Raw genomic sequence first — 15,400 nt, forward strand, 5'->3', positions numbered from 1 at the left:
CAAACCTCTCTTTCAAATGCCTAATTTCTTAAGAAACTTTCCTAGAATCTGAATTACTTAGTCAAACACTGAACCATTGTAAGGCTTTGATGCTTTTTGACAAAGTACTTTCAACAAAATGTTATGCGTTTTACTTTTCCCACTAATAACATTCTTTTTTTATACCAAGAACTATGCCCATGCTGCAGCCCCTTAACAGCGCTGAATACTATTCTTGTTTTTTTTGTGTGTGTGTGTGTTCAGAATTGTAGCTTTCATTGTTAACTATTAAGCCATGTAATCTTAAACCTTAATCATAAGGTTTATAATTATAACCTTAATTACAAAATCTGCATTTTCTTATTTTCCATTGAAATTGAAACTGCATTCCTTTTTTTTTTTTTTTTTTTAAGACTCTTTTTATTTTTAAGTAATCTCTACACCCAATGTGGGGCTCAAACTCACAACCCTGAGATCAAGACTTGTACGCTCCACCAACTGGGCCAGCCAGGCACCCCAAATCCGCATTCTTATTTTTGCACTTCTTGTGGAATTTTAACCACTCTCATATCTTTAATAACCATAGAACAGACTGATGAAATTCAATCTTCTGTCAGTTCTGACAATTCCTTAAATTCTAGACTTAAATGTCCAAATGCATTTGGGTTATTGCCACTTGAATAGTGAGTAAGGCATGTTCTAAATCAAAACCTGATTCCCTACTCCCACATACCACCTGAATTTCTCCAGTGCCTCTCATTAGCAAATGGCACCTCTAATCTGATGTTCAAACCAAAGTCTTGGATTCATTCCTACCTCCTCCACGTCCATTAACTTCATCCCAATGACAACATTCTCTTATCAGTATTATTTTAATCACGTCACCATTTTCTCTGTCCCCTTTCTTGCCTTATAAAGTCCATTTTTCATATGCGAGTCCGAGTTACCCATTTAATGCTATGTCAGGATCCTCCTCTGCCACACACCCTTATGGGAATTTAATATCATGATGGTTAAGACTCCCTGTAAGACTCTAGAAGTCTGCTTCTAGAACCTCATAGTTTATAACTATCCCCTTGTTCACTCAGCTTTAGATACTCACATCCTTTCTATGACCTGAAGGCTTCTTGGCATGAATATGCTTTCCTCTCCTGCCCCTTGCATGCTAAGTTTGCATTTTATTAGTCCCTTCCCCACTGAAATCCTCATATATCGGCTTTCTGCTCAAATGCCACCGTAATCTATTTTTACCCATACTGTTATAAAGTACTTTAGTTTCTTGCTCATGTTAATCCAGTTTTGCCCACTGAGAGCTTTTTTTGTTCTGTGAGCCTTTGACATATCTCTGTTAATGTGATGCTTGTTTTTTGTGTGTTTCTTAAGCACTCCTTTACTTTCAGGCCTTGCAAGATGCTCCTGGATCATCTTGTGTGTTTCCTGCTCCAGTGCTAAAATCAGCTATTTCCTCCAAGGAGCCCTAGTTTCTTTAATTGGAAAATTATATTAGAAACCAAGATCTGGGCGGTAGGGGAGCTGACTGGTAGTGAGTGGCATTGCTGCTTGGCCATCTCAGCTGATAGAACAAGGATGAATTTCATTGGGATTAAATTAATGGGAGTGGAAGAGGTAGGAATGAATCCAGGCTTTATGATATAGCCATCCATAAATATATCAAAGTATATGAGTTTTCATTAATGCCTCCAACTGTAATCCATCATCACATGAATTATGCCGTTCTCCTCCTTTTGCTCATCTGTAAATTCCCATAACAACAATAAGAAACCTGACTCCCAATATCTCCATCGATTTATCTAATTATTCAGTCTCAATACCCATGTCGAGCAGCATGAGAATTGTTAACTGTATCTTAGGGAGAAATAGCTTTATTAACTGGAATGCAGTGCATGTGTGCAACCACCTTCCGTTTAATCTTAGAGACTCTGGTCACTTCTTTTTTTTTTTTTTAAGATTTGATTTATTTATTCATGAGAGACACACACACACACAGAGAGAGAGAGAGAGAGAGAGAGGCAGAGACACAGGCAGAGGGAGAAGCAGGCTCCATGCAGGGAGCCTGATGCGGGACTTGATCCCGGGTCTCCAGGATCACGCCCTGGGCTGAAGGCAGGCACTAAACCACTGAGCCACCCAGAGATCCAGTCACTTTATTGAAGTCAACACCTTTTCCTCCCCTTCCATTCACTAAAGTCATTTCAAACATTTGTAATAAGTTAAATTCTCTTGTCACAGTCTGCATTCCATCTTGGGGCTCCAGCCCCCAACTTCAAAGTGATTTCCTCCTATTTGCATGCATTACAGTTCACTCTATGTTGTGAAGCTGTGTGGGTTTTTGACAAATGTGTAATATCTTACAGAATTCACTGCTCAGAAGTTCCTCTGCTCACCAATTCATCCCCACCCCACTACCCCTCCTCCCAACCCAAACCACTGGCAACTGCTCATCGTTTTGCTGTCCTCATGATACAGGAACTCTGGGTTCTTGCTCACAAGGTCAAAGAATGAGTCTTGTGGACAAAAGAGAGTGAGTAAAAGAATCGAAGTTTATTAAGTGAGGATACGGAGAAAGCTCACAGGACTGAGAGGGATCCCGACAGCGTTGCCACTCAGGGCTTGTAGGGTCTTTTCTTGAAATCTAACCAGGAACCTAAATCCTTTTAACATTATCTATTGACATCACCATTGAGTAAGGACTAGTGATAACACCTTCAATGGCTTACTTCCCTTTTACGGTCAGGTAATTCTTTGTTGGTTACAAGTAGCTGTTATAACAAGATCCCACATCTGGCACCTGGAACAGATGAATTTTGGTTTATCTCTGGTTTTCTTTCATCTTCACATTTTTGGGATTTTTGTGATCCTGATTTCTTGGCCCCCTGCCTATCCCTGCCTAGCCGCATTTGTCCCTAACTCACTCACAACTTTGCCTATTCCAAAATATCTTATACGTAGTTTGAATTGATCTGTATATAGCCTTTTCCGGCTCGATTCTCTCACTTAGCACTATTTATTTAAGTTTCCTTCCCCCCCCCTTTTTTTGGTGCTTGATAGTTCATTTTATCTCTGATCAATTTTCTAGCTAGCAAATATAGCACAATTTGTTTATCCACTCCCCTATGTATTGTACCACTCTCAACCTGCCCATAACCAATATTGTAAATGGACCAGGCCCTGTGATTCTTATGATAAAAAGGCGCCCTAAGCAGTAACCATCTGGAAACTCTTAAAAGAAAAAAAAAGGAAAGAAAAAAAGAAAGAAAGAAAGAAAGAAAGAAAGAAAGAAAGAAAGAAAGAAAGAAAGAAAGAAAGAAAGAAAGAAAGAAAGAAAGGAAAGAAAGAAAGAAAGAAAGAAAGAAAGAAAGAAAGAAAGAGAAAGAAAGAAAGAAAGAAAGAAAGAAAAGAAAGAAAGAAAGAAAAAGAAAGAGAGAGAAAAGGTTTAGTCCTTGCCACTCCTGTAATGCACAAGGGATACCTGGGCACACACCTGGTGGGGAGGAGGAAAAGGTGGATGGGGTGGAAGAAAGTAGAGCCACTGAGGTTCTGCATTTATTGTGGTTGACAGCGAGGGCCCAGGGTTTCTCAGGGTCACAGTTTATTGGTGAATTTAAAATATAATATCAGGAATTTAAAGCTCTTCAAGAGAAAACAAGCAGCCTAAATGATCAGTTATCTAAATCAAACATCATCTCTAAAACAAAGGATCCTCAGAGGAGTGTGAGGGTTCATCCTGTTCCTTATCTAGTCATGTGACTGGCAATGTCATTATTTGAGATAACCATAGTTGCGATGGATATTCACATATTTCCTTACCAAAAGAAAGAAAGAAAAAAAAAATAGAAAGGAAGAGACAGAGAGAAGGAAGGAAGGAAGGAAGGAAGGAAGGAAGGAAGGAAGGAAGGAAGGAAGGAAGGAAGGAAGGAAGGAAGGAAAAAAAGGAAAACTGTCAGGGCTTACACTACAATTTATTCATCTCCACCCTCCCACTCCCCTGGTTTTTAGAGATTATGAATAAAATTTTTATAAACATTGATGTGACAGTTTTGGTACAGACATTATTTTTCAGTCAATTAGGTATATGCCTGGAAGCATGATTCCTGGAATATATAGTAAAAAATATGTTTAGCTCCACAAAAGACTTTTTCCCAGTGCCTGTATCCTAGTGCATTGCTACTAGCAATGAAGGGAGTCCTTTTGCTCCACATCCATATCACTTTTCCATTAAGAGTTTTGTAAGAGCCTCTGGTTGTTTCATTTTGCGGTTTTCTAATGATAAAGGATTTTGAGAGGCTTTGTTTTTCTTTTTTCTTGTGTTGTGTTATGCTCATTTAAAATTGGTATAACCCTTTGGTGAGGTGTCTTTTCAGACTTTTTGCTCATTTTAATTGAGTTGTTTGTATTTGTATTATTGAGTTTTGCATGTTTTTCTGTATATATTAAGTATAAATTCTTTCACAGATATGTATTTGGTGCAGATTTTGTTTCAGATGATGCCATGTCTTTTTTTTTTTTTTTTTTTTTCTCTTAATGGTGTTTTTCACAGAGCAAGTATATTCATTTGAATAAAGCCCATCTTAGCGGGCTTTTCTTTCATCAGTTATACTTTTCATGCTGTACCTAAAACTCATTGCTAAATCTGAAGTCACTAAGAGTTTCTTCTCCATTCAAGAAATTTTGCAATTTTTTACATATGTGCTGATGATCCATTCTGAGTAAATCTGTGTATAAAGTATATGTTCTGTATCTAGATTCATTTAAAAATTTTTCCAGTTGGATGTCCAGCCTTCTGGCAAAATTGGTTGAGAAAGTTATATTTTCTCCATTTTTTAAAAAGATTTTATTTATTTATTCATGAGAGACACACGGAGAGAGAGAGAGAGAGGCAGAGACACAGGCAGAGGGAGGAGCAGGCTCCATGCAGGGAGCCTGATGTGGGACTCGATCCTGGGTCTCCAGGATCAGGCCCTGAGCTAAAGGCAGCCATCCAGGGATCCCCACCTTTTCTCCATTGAATTGACTTTTGCCCTGTTATCAAATATTAGTTCGCTAAATTTTCATGGATTGAATTCTGTACTCTCTATTCTATTCAATTGATATCAGTGTCTATCCTTTTGCCAAAACCATGCGGTCTTGATCAATATCAATTATAGTAAGTTTTGAAATCATTTGCCAGTTTATTGGTTTGTTGTTGATGGTGATGATTTGTCTCCTCTATCATTTCTATAAGGTAAAGTACTTTGTTTAACTCATTGCTGTGTCCTCAGTGCCTAGAACAATCTTTGTAAATGGCATGATTTTTATCAATTTTGTTTGGACAATGAATGGATACATGTCCATAATTCATTTGTACTTCTTTTTAGATACTTCTATAAGTTCTCTATATTGTTACTGGTCTTGAAGAAAATTTCTTATATATTAGTGTTATTCACTTATTCTCCATAAAAATTGTTGTCTTTTTTTCTCCTTTTGTCATGTATTTAAGAAATTCACCAGACTGTGAGAAGCATGAGACTTGAGTTCTCCTCTATATCCTATACTAGCTTAATTGCTCTTTCCCATATAAAGTCCTTTCTTCATCTGATTTCCTACATTTTCATGGACTCTGTATTGTGCTCTGTGAGGTGTTATTATTTTGTTTGTGTGTGTGTTTTGCCTTCAGGTGAAAGTGTTATGTGTGATAAGATGGTGTGCATTCCCATAGGCTTTATTATAGCCCAATTTCATGCTGTGTATCATTTTCCCATATCAACTTTTAAATTTTTAATCGAGTTGCTAATATTTAAGAACACATTGACTAAAAATGTCACTATTGTTTATGATACTATCAAATTCTACCTGTCTCTCCCACACCAATAATACCTCATTAGCCAACATTTTTAAACAAGTCTTGAATGTGGACTGCTCTCACTTAACAGCCATTTTTTCCCTCTCTGACACTAACTAAAATGATTTACTTGTAAGGCAGATCTCCAAATTAAAATATATACACAAGATAATACTCCCTAAATTGTTTCATTTCCTCCCCCATCCTATTAGATTACAGGGGTGCATATGCTGAATAGATATAATAGGATTGGGGCAAACTCCAAAGGTTTATCTTTGTAGAAGAAGATTATTCAAAAGTTTTGAACCTCTGGATCCCCATTCAGGGGACCAATACTGGGTAAAACTTGCTTGTCAATTTCTTTTTCATTGAAATTTGATGGATTTTTCACATATAGAGAATCGTCATTCATTACTAATGTTCCTACTCTAGTTTCACTCTCGTTATAGATTGTGGTTACTTTTCTCAGATTCTGGAAATAGGTTGTTTACATCTCCTTATATAATTCTATATATTTTATATTTGTCTTTATATTCTATTATGTACAATTTTATTATTTTTATTTTGATAGGACACTGGCAAAACCTGATTCAAGAGTTTCTCTTCTGATACCAGTCTATACGGCAAATTTTTTAACAACCTAAAGCTAAATATTAAAAGCTGAGAGTTTACTTAATGTCAACTATTCAGAAATCCTTATGCAAACCTGCAGTTCATATTTCTTCCATCAATTTCTGTTTTTCTTGAGATCATTATATAAATTTATTAGGTAAGGGTAAAATCCTAAATTGCAATGTGACAATAATTGAATATGAGGTTTGTTGAAAAAATCAATAAATGATTTTAGAGACCTTAAATATATATTGAGGGGATCCCTGGGTGGCTCAGCAGTTTAGCGCCTGCCTTTGGCCCAGGGCCCAATCCTGGGTTCTCCGGATCGAGTCCCGCATCGGGCTCCCGGAGTGGAGTCTGCATCTCCCTCTGCCTGTGTCTCTGCCTCTCTCTCTCTCTCTCTCTCTCTCTATCATGAATAAATAAATAAAATCTTTAAAAAATAAATAAATATATATTGAATAAATAAAACAAACCAATAATCCAATTATATATGCATATGATTCATATTATAAAGAAATTCATATTTATAATCAGTGTAAGAATCATCAATTACTATGAAAAATAGTTATTTTAAAACGTATATCCCTAAATAGTTCCTTGATTATGTAAGACTCATAATTTTAATGTCTATTCAAATTCATATAATTTGTTCTATATGTTTCCCTAACTAAGCTGTCAGATTTGTCTCTCCAAATGATATTAAAAAAATAAAAAAACCCACAATAGTATTATGTAATGATTACTGGCCAAGGAATCAAACAATATGAAGATGACTTTTGCCCACACCATTAAGTAACTGGGTAATCAGAATCAGCTTTTTTCATCTCTCCAATCTTCATATATCTTACCTGGAAAAAGATGTAAATTATATGACCACATCCACATTTTTTAAAAAGATAAATAGGTTAATGTATATGGAAGTACTTTGTTGATTACAAATAGTAATAAAATACTAAAATTATCATATATACTTGTATTATATGTACATTTCATCTGAGAAACTGCTTAAAAAACAAGGTTGGAATTATGAAAATACTTTATCTGAGTTTATACTATAGGGATAAGAAATAATGATATAATCTTAAGTTCATATGTGGATTTTATATGCTGAACATCCTACTTAATTACAATAACGCACATTTTTTTGGATTCACAAATAGCCAGCAGCCATTTTTCTCAAATTCAATTGAAATATAATTGTTGGAACAAGAGAATAATAATAAAACAATTTTCAGTTTTTAAAGTTAACAAGATTCAAGTGAATTCCCTGATTACAAAATCAAAGTTAAAGCGAATTTAAAATATTGTACTTTAAAATGCATCTGATGGTATTTATTTATCAACAAAAATATGATTAAAATGCAGAACATTTAAGGCTGATAGAGATAATTAAGCATAGAAAATTTAGTAATCAGCTTGTTGCTATTGAATAAATAAAGGAATGGGAAGAATTTTTAATAAACCCCATGAGATAAGAATTACTAACTTTAAAACAAAATGCAATAAAAAACCTTTTATAATGTGTACTTTTGTCTAAAAGCAGAGGACTGTACTGGTGTTAAATTGGCCACTGGAGGGGTACACTAATATTTTCTAAATGTGAAAGAATTATGCCAAAATTTATGAGGAAAATAAAGAATATATTTAGTGAAAGGGATTCAAGTTTAAACGGTCTATAATTTATACCAATCATGTACTGAAGCTCATACTTAAGCCCACGTTATGCACATTTTTATGCATATTACTCTTATTTTGGAAATACAGATTGTAGTTCATTTGTTAGGAAAAAACACACTAGAGTTCTTTCAAAGGCACATTTCCTCCCAGTTCAGCTCTTTCTGTATCTCTATTCGCTTGTTTATGCAATGGGCCATTAAGGCAATCTCATTGGTGATCCCAGACTCAAACTAAGGATTATCCACTTAAGCATGAGTCGATTAACTAATTTCATAAATACATACTAAGTACCTACTGTATATCAATAACTATTTTATGCAGAACACAGTGATTTACAAAATATCTCAATACCGTATAAGTCACACCATAACTGAAGGAAGCAGTCAATAAACATGTAATTCACTAAATGAAAGACATCATTAAAATCATGGTGGATAATATGTAGGAAATAAATGGATAGTATAAAAGAAATCAATAGAGACCAAAATAGGATAAGCTATTTTTGAAAAAGTTGTTAAAGAAGACTCTTCAAGAAAGCAGAATATGATAGAGAGACTGAAAACAATAAGACCATTCCAGGTCAGATTGTGACTAAAGACCCTGAATTGGGTCTTGGTTAAAGCACATGAAGGAAGGCCCAGGTGGGTGCATATGGAGTGATATTACTTAGTAGCAGTACAATTAATATCAGGAACATTGACATCAGTCCAACAGAGTTCAAATCCCGGATGTCTCCCATCTTTCCCACAGGTGACTACCACCTTGTGATATTAACAGATTACTTCAACAAGCAAAGCCTTAGTTTACTCTTTTGTCTAATGTTTTCATACCTTCCTTGCAGTATTTCTTTTTTTTAAGATTTTATTTATTCATGAAAGACACAGAGAAAGAGAGACAGACAGACAGAGACAGACAGACAGAGACAGAGACACAGGCAGAGGGAGAAGCAGGCTCCATGCAGGGAGCCCGATGCGGGACTTGATCCCGGGTCTCCAGGATCACGCCCTGGGCCAAATGCAGGCGCTAAACCGCTGAGCCACCCAGGGATCCCCCCTTGTAGTATTTCTGTGATGGGAGTTCAGGATAGTGTCTAGAACACAGAACGTACGTTAGAATAAGTGTTGGTTGCCAGTATCACAGATGTTAGGCCATTTCTGGAGCAGTGGAGCCCAATTCAAGGGCATACCTTGATTTATTTCTCAATTATTCTGTCTCTACTTACATAAACTTGGGCAAGTCATTTAACCTCTCTGTGCCTCAGTTTTCTTATCATCATAAGAGGCACTATAGAAAAACCCATCTTAAAGAGTTGTCATAAATATATAAATTAAACTAAATTATATTAGTAGGACAGTGAGTCATTTTGCTTCCTATGATTAATATGCTGAAATGTCATTAGTAAGTAGAATAAAAATGACCACAAATAAGAAAAAAATTGATTCTTCATTTTTCTTTTTTTTTTAATTTTTTATTTTTTTGATTCTTCATTTTTCTAATAGATCATCTTTTCTCTGCTATAAGCAACACTCCCCAAAATGGCACAATAGTCTACTCAGGTCACAAACTAATAATCCAGAAGTTACATTTTATTTGTCTTTTTTTTTTCCACCTTCCATAATTAACACATGAGACAGTAGTATATACTTTTCTTGACATATTCATATGTGGATTGTATTCACATCCTAGGTCCATTTCCCAAGAGTGGATCCTGAGGCGAGTATTTGTGTACAAGTTATTGGTTAATAAGTTGCTCGCAGGTCAGGAAGTGAGAGGGAGCATGGGAAAGCAGTATAGAAGCAAGAATCCAAACAGGTTATGATTTTTTGAGGTTGCAGCCTCAGCATGATTCTGTGGGGGAACTCTGGAATGTAAATAAAGTGTGGATTTCCATACTTCTGCACCTGTTAGACAATGGCTCAGGGATTTCATGGGAGATGACTGTAAACTTGTAGGCACTTTAAGCCCCCTGTGCATGTGAGCAAACTGGCTCCAGTAGCCCAGGGAAGTCCTCCAAAGAGAGTTGCAGGTGTAGGCCATTAGAGGCGAAAGCATGCAAAACTTATAGCGCATGTAATGTGTGCGCGCATATTAAAGAATGAAAGAGACCCTGAGCCCAGTATCAATGTCCACTGCGGACCACTTCTCTATAGGCCATTGCCATCTGTCTCTTGATTAGAGAGATAGACTCTAACTGACCTCCCTCCTTAACCAGATCTCTTGTCTACCCTCCAGCTTATTTTCCACTCTGCAGTCAAATTGATCTTTTCTAACTATTTAGTGTCCATATTTTCCAACTGATATCCATTGCACTGAAAATGAATGCAGATTTTTTTCCTCTAGCTTATAAAGACCTACAGGATCCTGGCTTCATCTACTACAAGTGGATTTTTCTGCTTAAAGGCTTCCACCCAGAGTGGGCATTGGAATTAGAACAGACCACAGGAAATAAAGAACGCTCTCCAATTTCTCTTGCAAGAGTGGTCAGTAAGGATAATGATCAGAAGACATCTCCCAGTGGGGGGAAAGAAACAGGTGACCAGTGTGGTCTACTAAGGAGTTTGTTGCATTTTATCAAAGTGAGATACCAGCTGTTCTTGAGATTCTCCAGTTGCCTATTTTCCCACACTACACCATCACTGTTTCACCAAAATGCAGGGCATGTTCTGTGCTCACGGCTCTAGAGGGTTCGTTGCTTTTGCACTTTTTCTAAGCACTTTTTGGCATTGTAGTTTTCTGATACTTATTTCAGAGCCTTACATTTGTTTGTGGTTCGATTTACAGGATTATAAATAGCCACATAAAATTTGATAAAAGGTAAGATTCACCTGAGATTTCAGAGTCAAAAACTAATATGATTTTGATTTCTCTCATTTTGGAACGTGTGGATTTGGGACCATTTATGTGTATTTGGTTAAGTAAGAATTTTTTTAAATAATAGGTATAAAAATTAGATTACATACATGCTGACAGAGCCAATAGCTCTGGACCATAGCAAGCATCCACACTATTATCTGCCAACCACCATTCTCTATCTGATATATATATATATATATTTATATATGGCTATAGTGGAAACAGCAATGGTTGATGATGATGATGACATTAACATTTGGAAAATTTGAATGTTAGGACTACACTGACTACTTATATTATCTTTTGTAAGACATATTGTTTAAGGCTGTGTGTCTAAAAATTAGTTCCTAAATACTTACTACTTGTACATTGGTCAGATGACTTAAAATTCATCCCACCTCAATTTTCTTGTAGGTATATGTTCTTGTATAAATAAAATAAAGTCCTTGTGATACAAATAGCTATTACTTTGTATTGATTAAAGTTCAACATAAAATTAATAACTACTTTGTGAGTCAGGTATTAATTATTCTCCTTTTATAGGAAAAAGTAGTTTGAGACCAAGTAAATATCCCCAAATCTCACAGGTAATAAGGGATAAAGCCAAGCTAGAAGCATGTGTTTGACCTTTATGCCTTGATAACAACAGACTCCAGAGATGTGTGGTCGGTCCAGTGTTGGGCATCTGGCCTAAGCCAGGTAAATTAAAGTCCATTCCCAGAATTTTTCAAACTCAGATTAGAAAATACTATCAGTAGTTTTCTGGATCGGAAGATGTTAAACCTGAACTTTATATATTTCTATATCCCACCAGGTTGAGGAGGCTTAGTTGAGAGCAAGAGAAGAGAGAGGAGTGAGCGAGAGAGAATAGTACTAAACAGCCGAGCCCCTAATTCTTGTTTTTATGAGCAGGAAAGGCCCAGTTGCCTCTTTGTGCCTTTCATTCCTTTCTTTCTACATGTCACTTGATTTTATAATCCAATGAATTCTTTTTTTGCCTATACTAGTTTGAGATGGGTTTCTATTGCTTACCAAAATCATTATCGTCACCAGCAGCATTATTATAATTTTACATCTTCTGAATGAAATGTTTCACAAATAAAACCAATTTTTTAATTAATAAATTAATTCTGGAATACCAAATGAATTACCATATTTGCTTTTTTTACTTCAAGAAAAATCAACTTACCATCTTGACTGAGAGACATTATTTGCAGCAAAATTCTGCATCAAGTTATCCCATAGCTGAGACCCCATATGTAATTTTAAACTCATACCAAATTTATGTTCTCATTTTTCCTATTATTTTAGGAAATAAATGTTTGGGTTTTTTTAAATTATAGGGTAAAAATGTTTCCATTTGGAGCATACTTTCTTCAGACTCCAACAAATTTGATTAACTTACTAAACTGTTAGAAAAAAATATAGCTATCAATCATAAAGGATCAACATAGTATGGTGCTAGGTATTGTAAGACACAATCCAAAGTACATTTGGTATAATTTAATTTGCCATGAGGGAAAATCTTATCATGTTACAGAAGAACACGGAAGAGGAAGAGAGGAAGAGGAGGAATGAGGGAGGAGGAAGATTTGGAGGAAGAGAAGAAATATTGTAAACGTTAATAAAATGTGCAGAAAGAACAATGTAATTTAAAATATATAAGCTCATATATATGTATAATTAACAAATATACTAATCTTAAAGACTTTAGGAACATTCAATATAATCTTTGGTATATTGTAGGATTTAATTTTTTTCAAATACTTAGTATTTTAAATTATAAATATGTTCTTATTTATAGGCTTCAATATAGTGATGTTAAAGTCAACTGTTAATTTTGTTTAATTTATTTGTGCTACATGTCTCCTTACCTAGCCATGTGATATGTGAGGTTTTAATGATAGTTCACTGATGTAACATGGAAAAATAATGTACATATACTATATTGTCTGCAAAATTGTATATGTTAAAGATTTTATTTGAGGGAGAGAGAACAACAGAGAGAGATTGAGTGGGAGGAGGGGCAGAGGGAGAAGCAGACTCCCCATGAGAGCCTGATGACATGGGGCTCAATCCCAGGACCCTGGGATCATGACCCGAGCCAAAGGTAGACTCTTAACCAATGGAGCCATTCAGGCACCTCTATTATTCATAAAATTTTAATAACATTTAGATAAGTTTTATAGTTTACAGGTTATATGAAAATGAAACACAACCCATAAAGCATTTTTCTCCCTCTACTCCTCAGGGGAATCAGATCGTACATAGACTTTGAGATCCTGCTGAACCTGCTTATAATGAGGACTTACTATTGCCTATCAGTATTCATCTGGACCTATATGTTTCATACAGTGGATGCTATCCCACTACAAGAGAAAGCTAATAGTGATTTACCAAGCAAAAGTGTGGTGGATCTGACAAAAGATGACGGTAAAATGTTACATCGCACCAAGCGTGGCTGGATGTGGAATCAGTTCTTCTTGTTGGAAGAGTACACAGGTACAGATACACAATATGTTGGCAAGGTAAGAGTTGTTTAATGATAAATCTAGGAGCTGAAAATCATAGCAACTTATTTATTTTTTTTAGCAACCTCCCATGCTGAATATTTAAAAGAATGATTATTTAAAAATTTTAACTAATCATGATGTGCCGAAGGCATAACACTGTATGCGTTTGCAGGAGGCTAGAATGGGGAATGTGATTTCTTCAGGTAGCTAAATGTCGGTCAGTATCCATAGCAAGCCTCAAAATAAAATGTCATATGTGGACTTGAGTCATTATTAATCAGCTCTATATGATTTAAGTTTATGTGTGTGCATTACAAGATTTTAAAACTTGTCTTTGAAATTTATGGATAAATAATAACCTAGTGTGCTACGTCAGGCAAAAAGATACAATAATATATTGAAAATTATATTGGTCTGTACTAATAAACAATTTATAATCTGAATAGTATACTGTGTATAAGGACAAGTAACAATTACTTCTATCTAGATGCTCTGCTTCTTAATATCAAGCTGAACCACTTCCTGCCTATAATCTAGACCAAAGGATTCTAGAAGGAGAAAGAAAACAGAAGAAGAAGGCAGTACCTTTTTAACCTTTAGGAAAGTTAAAACCATCCTAGCAGCAGCAGCATCAGGTGCTCATTAGCACTCTGGAACAAATGAAATAGAGAATATGTAACTTTCCCTTCTTATATCCCACTTTGAGAAAACACATTCATAACTTTTCTCTTCCTGTTTCTTCTCTGTCTCAAAATAGATGACATGATCTGATGTCCAGAATTTTCTATTATTATTTATTATCAATAATATTATTAATATTATTTTATTATTCTATTTCTATTCTATTATTCTATCTTCCCCATACCAGTCTCACTCATATCATTCTATATACAGGACAATTCCTTTATTCACTGCATTGTCCCAGGTATGTGCCTAATGCTGAGATACTTTCAAATTCTTAGAACAAAATAAACAATGATGGCTACTCATATTGCCCATAAATCATATGTACTGTTTTCTTGATTCTCTGCACATGATACTAGAAGTGACTGCGATGGTCTGAGTATTCTTTGACTTGCTGGTAACACAAGGCAGGTAAGATAGAATAGGACAAAAATAAAACTATAAAAAGTACCTGATATCACAAAAGTCATGCCAATTGCTTTTAAACCAGAAATACATTTATTCTGTAAAATTGCCAAAATCTTGATCTAATTTTTCATTTTGTGTGTGTGACAGTGTATTTTTTTCAAATGTAGCTTCTTTTATCGGAAGCCTATTATTTCCTCTTCTTTTGATATCTCTCTCCTCTGGTTCCATGGGTCATACTCATTTTGCCCCATATAGTACACTTGCTGATTCCTTTTTCCCTCTTATTTTTCCTCAGGTTAGTCATAGGGCATCACCCTGCATCCCTCATTTAACATCACTTTCCAAAGTATAGTTAATAACTAACATCAGGATATTTCAAGTTCAACTGACAAATGTTTGTGTCTAAGGACTTGAAATTGCCTCATGATTCTTTTTCTAAGACAGTGAATAAAGGACACATCCAGTTCACGAGGTCTCACATAGAGGGTTTCATCCTTGGAGATTCACAGATGCAGAAGAATAGCCACAGATAAAGAGAGATACTCAATTGCCACGCGATCAAGGCTCTACTACAATCAGTTATTTTTAGCTGTAAACAAAAAAGCTTCCAAAAAAAAAAAAAAAAGCTTCCTTCTAAGAGCTGATTATGCAATGATTAACAGACACCGTTACTGCATGACATTTTAAAATATACACTATACATTAGATCTTTTTGTACCACCCTGCTTATTTTTAACTAGTTCAGTAATCCATCAAAAAAAAGGAACTAAATGTGTGCATAGTTTTATTTAATTAGTTTTCATAAAATATTTTATCACTTGTCTTTGGAAAA

At 35.3% G+C, this 15,400-nt stretch overlaps 1 protein-coding gene across 2 annotated transcripts in view; it reads left to right on the forward strand.

Moving 5' to 3' along the window:
• Positions 1 to 15,400, forward strand: part of CDH9 (cadherin 9) — a 130,463-nt gene that overhangs the window by 35,722 nt on the left and 79,341 nt on the right. For both annotated transcript variants that reach the window (XM_072825016.1, XM_072825017.1), the window contains exon 2: positions 13,215 to 13,491. In XM_072825016.1, the coding sequence (XP_072681117.1) occupies positions 13,264 to 13,491 (228 nt within the window). In that variant the 5' untranslated portion in view covers positions 13,215 to 13,263. The remainder of the gene's footprint in view (positions 1 to 13,214; positions 13,492 to 15,400) is intronic.

This window comes from Canis lupus, chromosome 4 (assembly GCF_048164855.1).
Source record: "Canis lupus baileyi chromosome 4, mCanLup2.hap1, whole genome shotgun sequence".
Taxonomy (NCBI): Eukaryota; Metazoa; Chordata; class Mammalia; order Carnivora; family Canidae; genus Canis; species Canis lupus.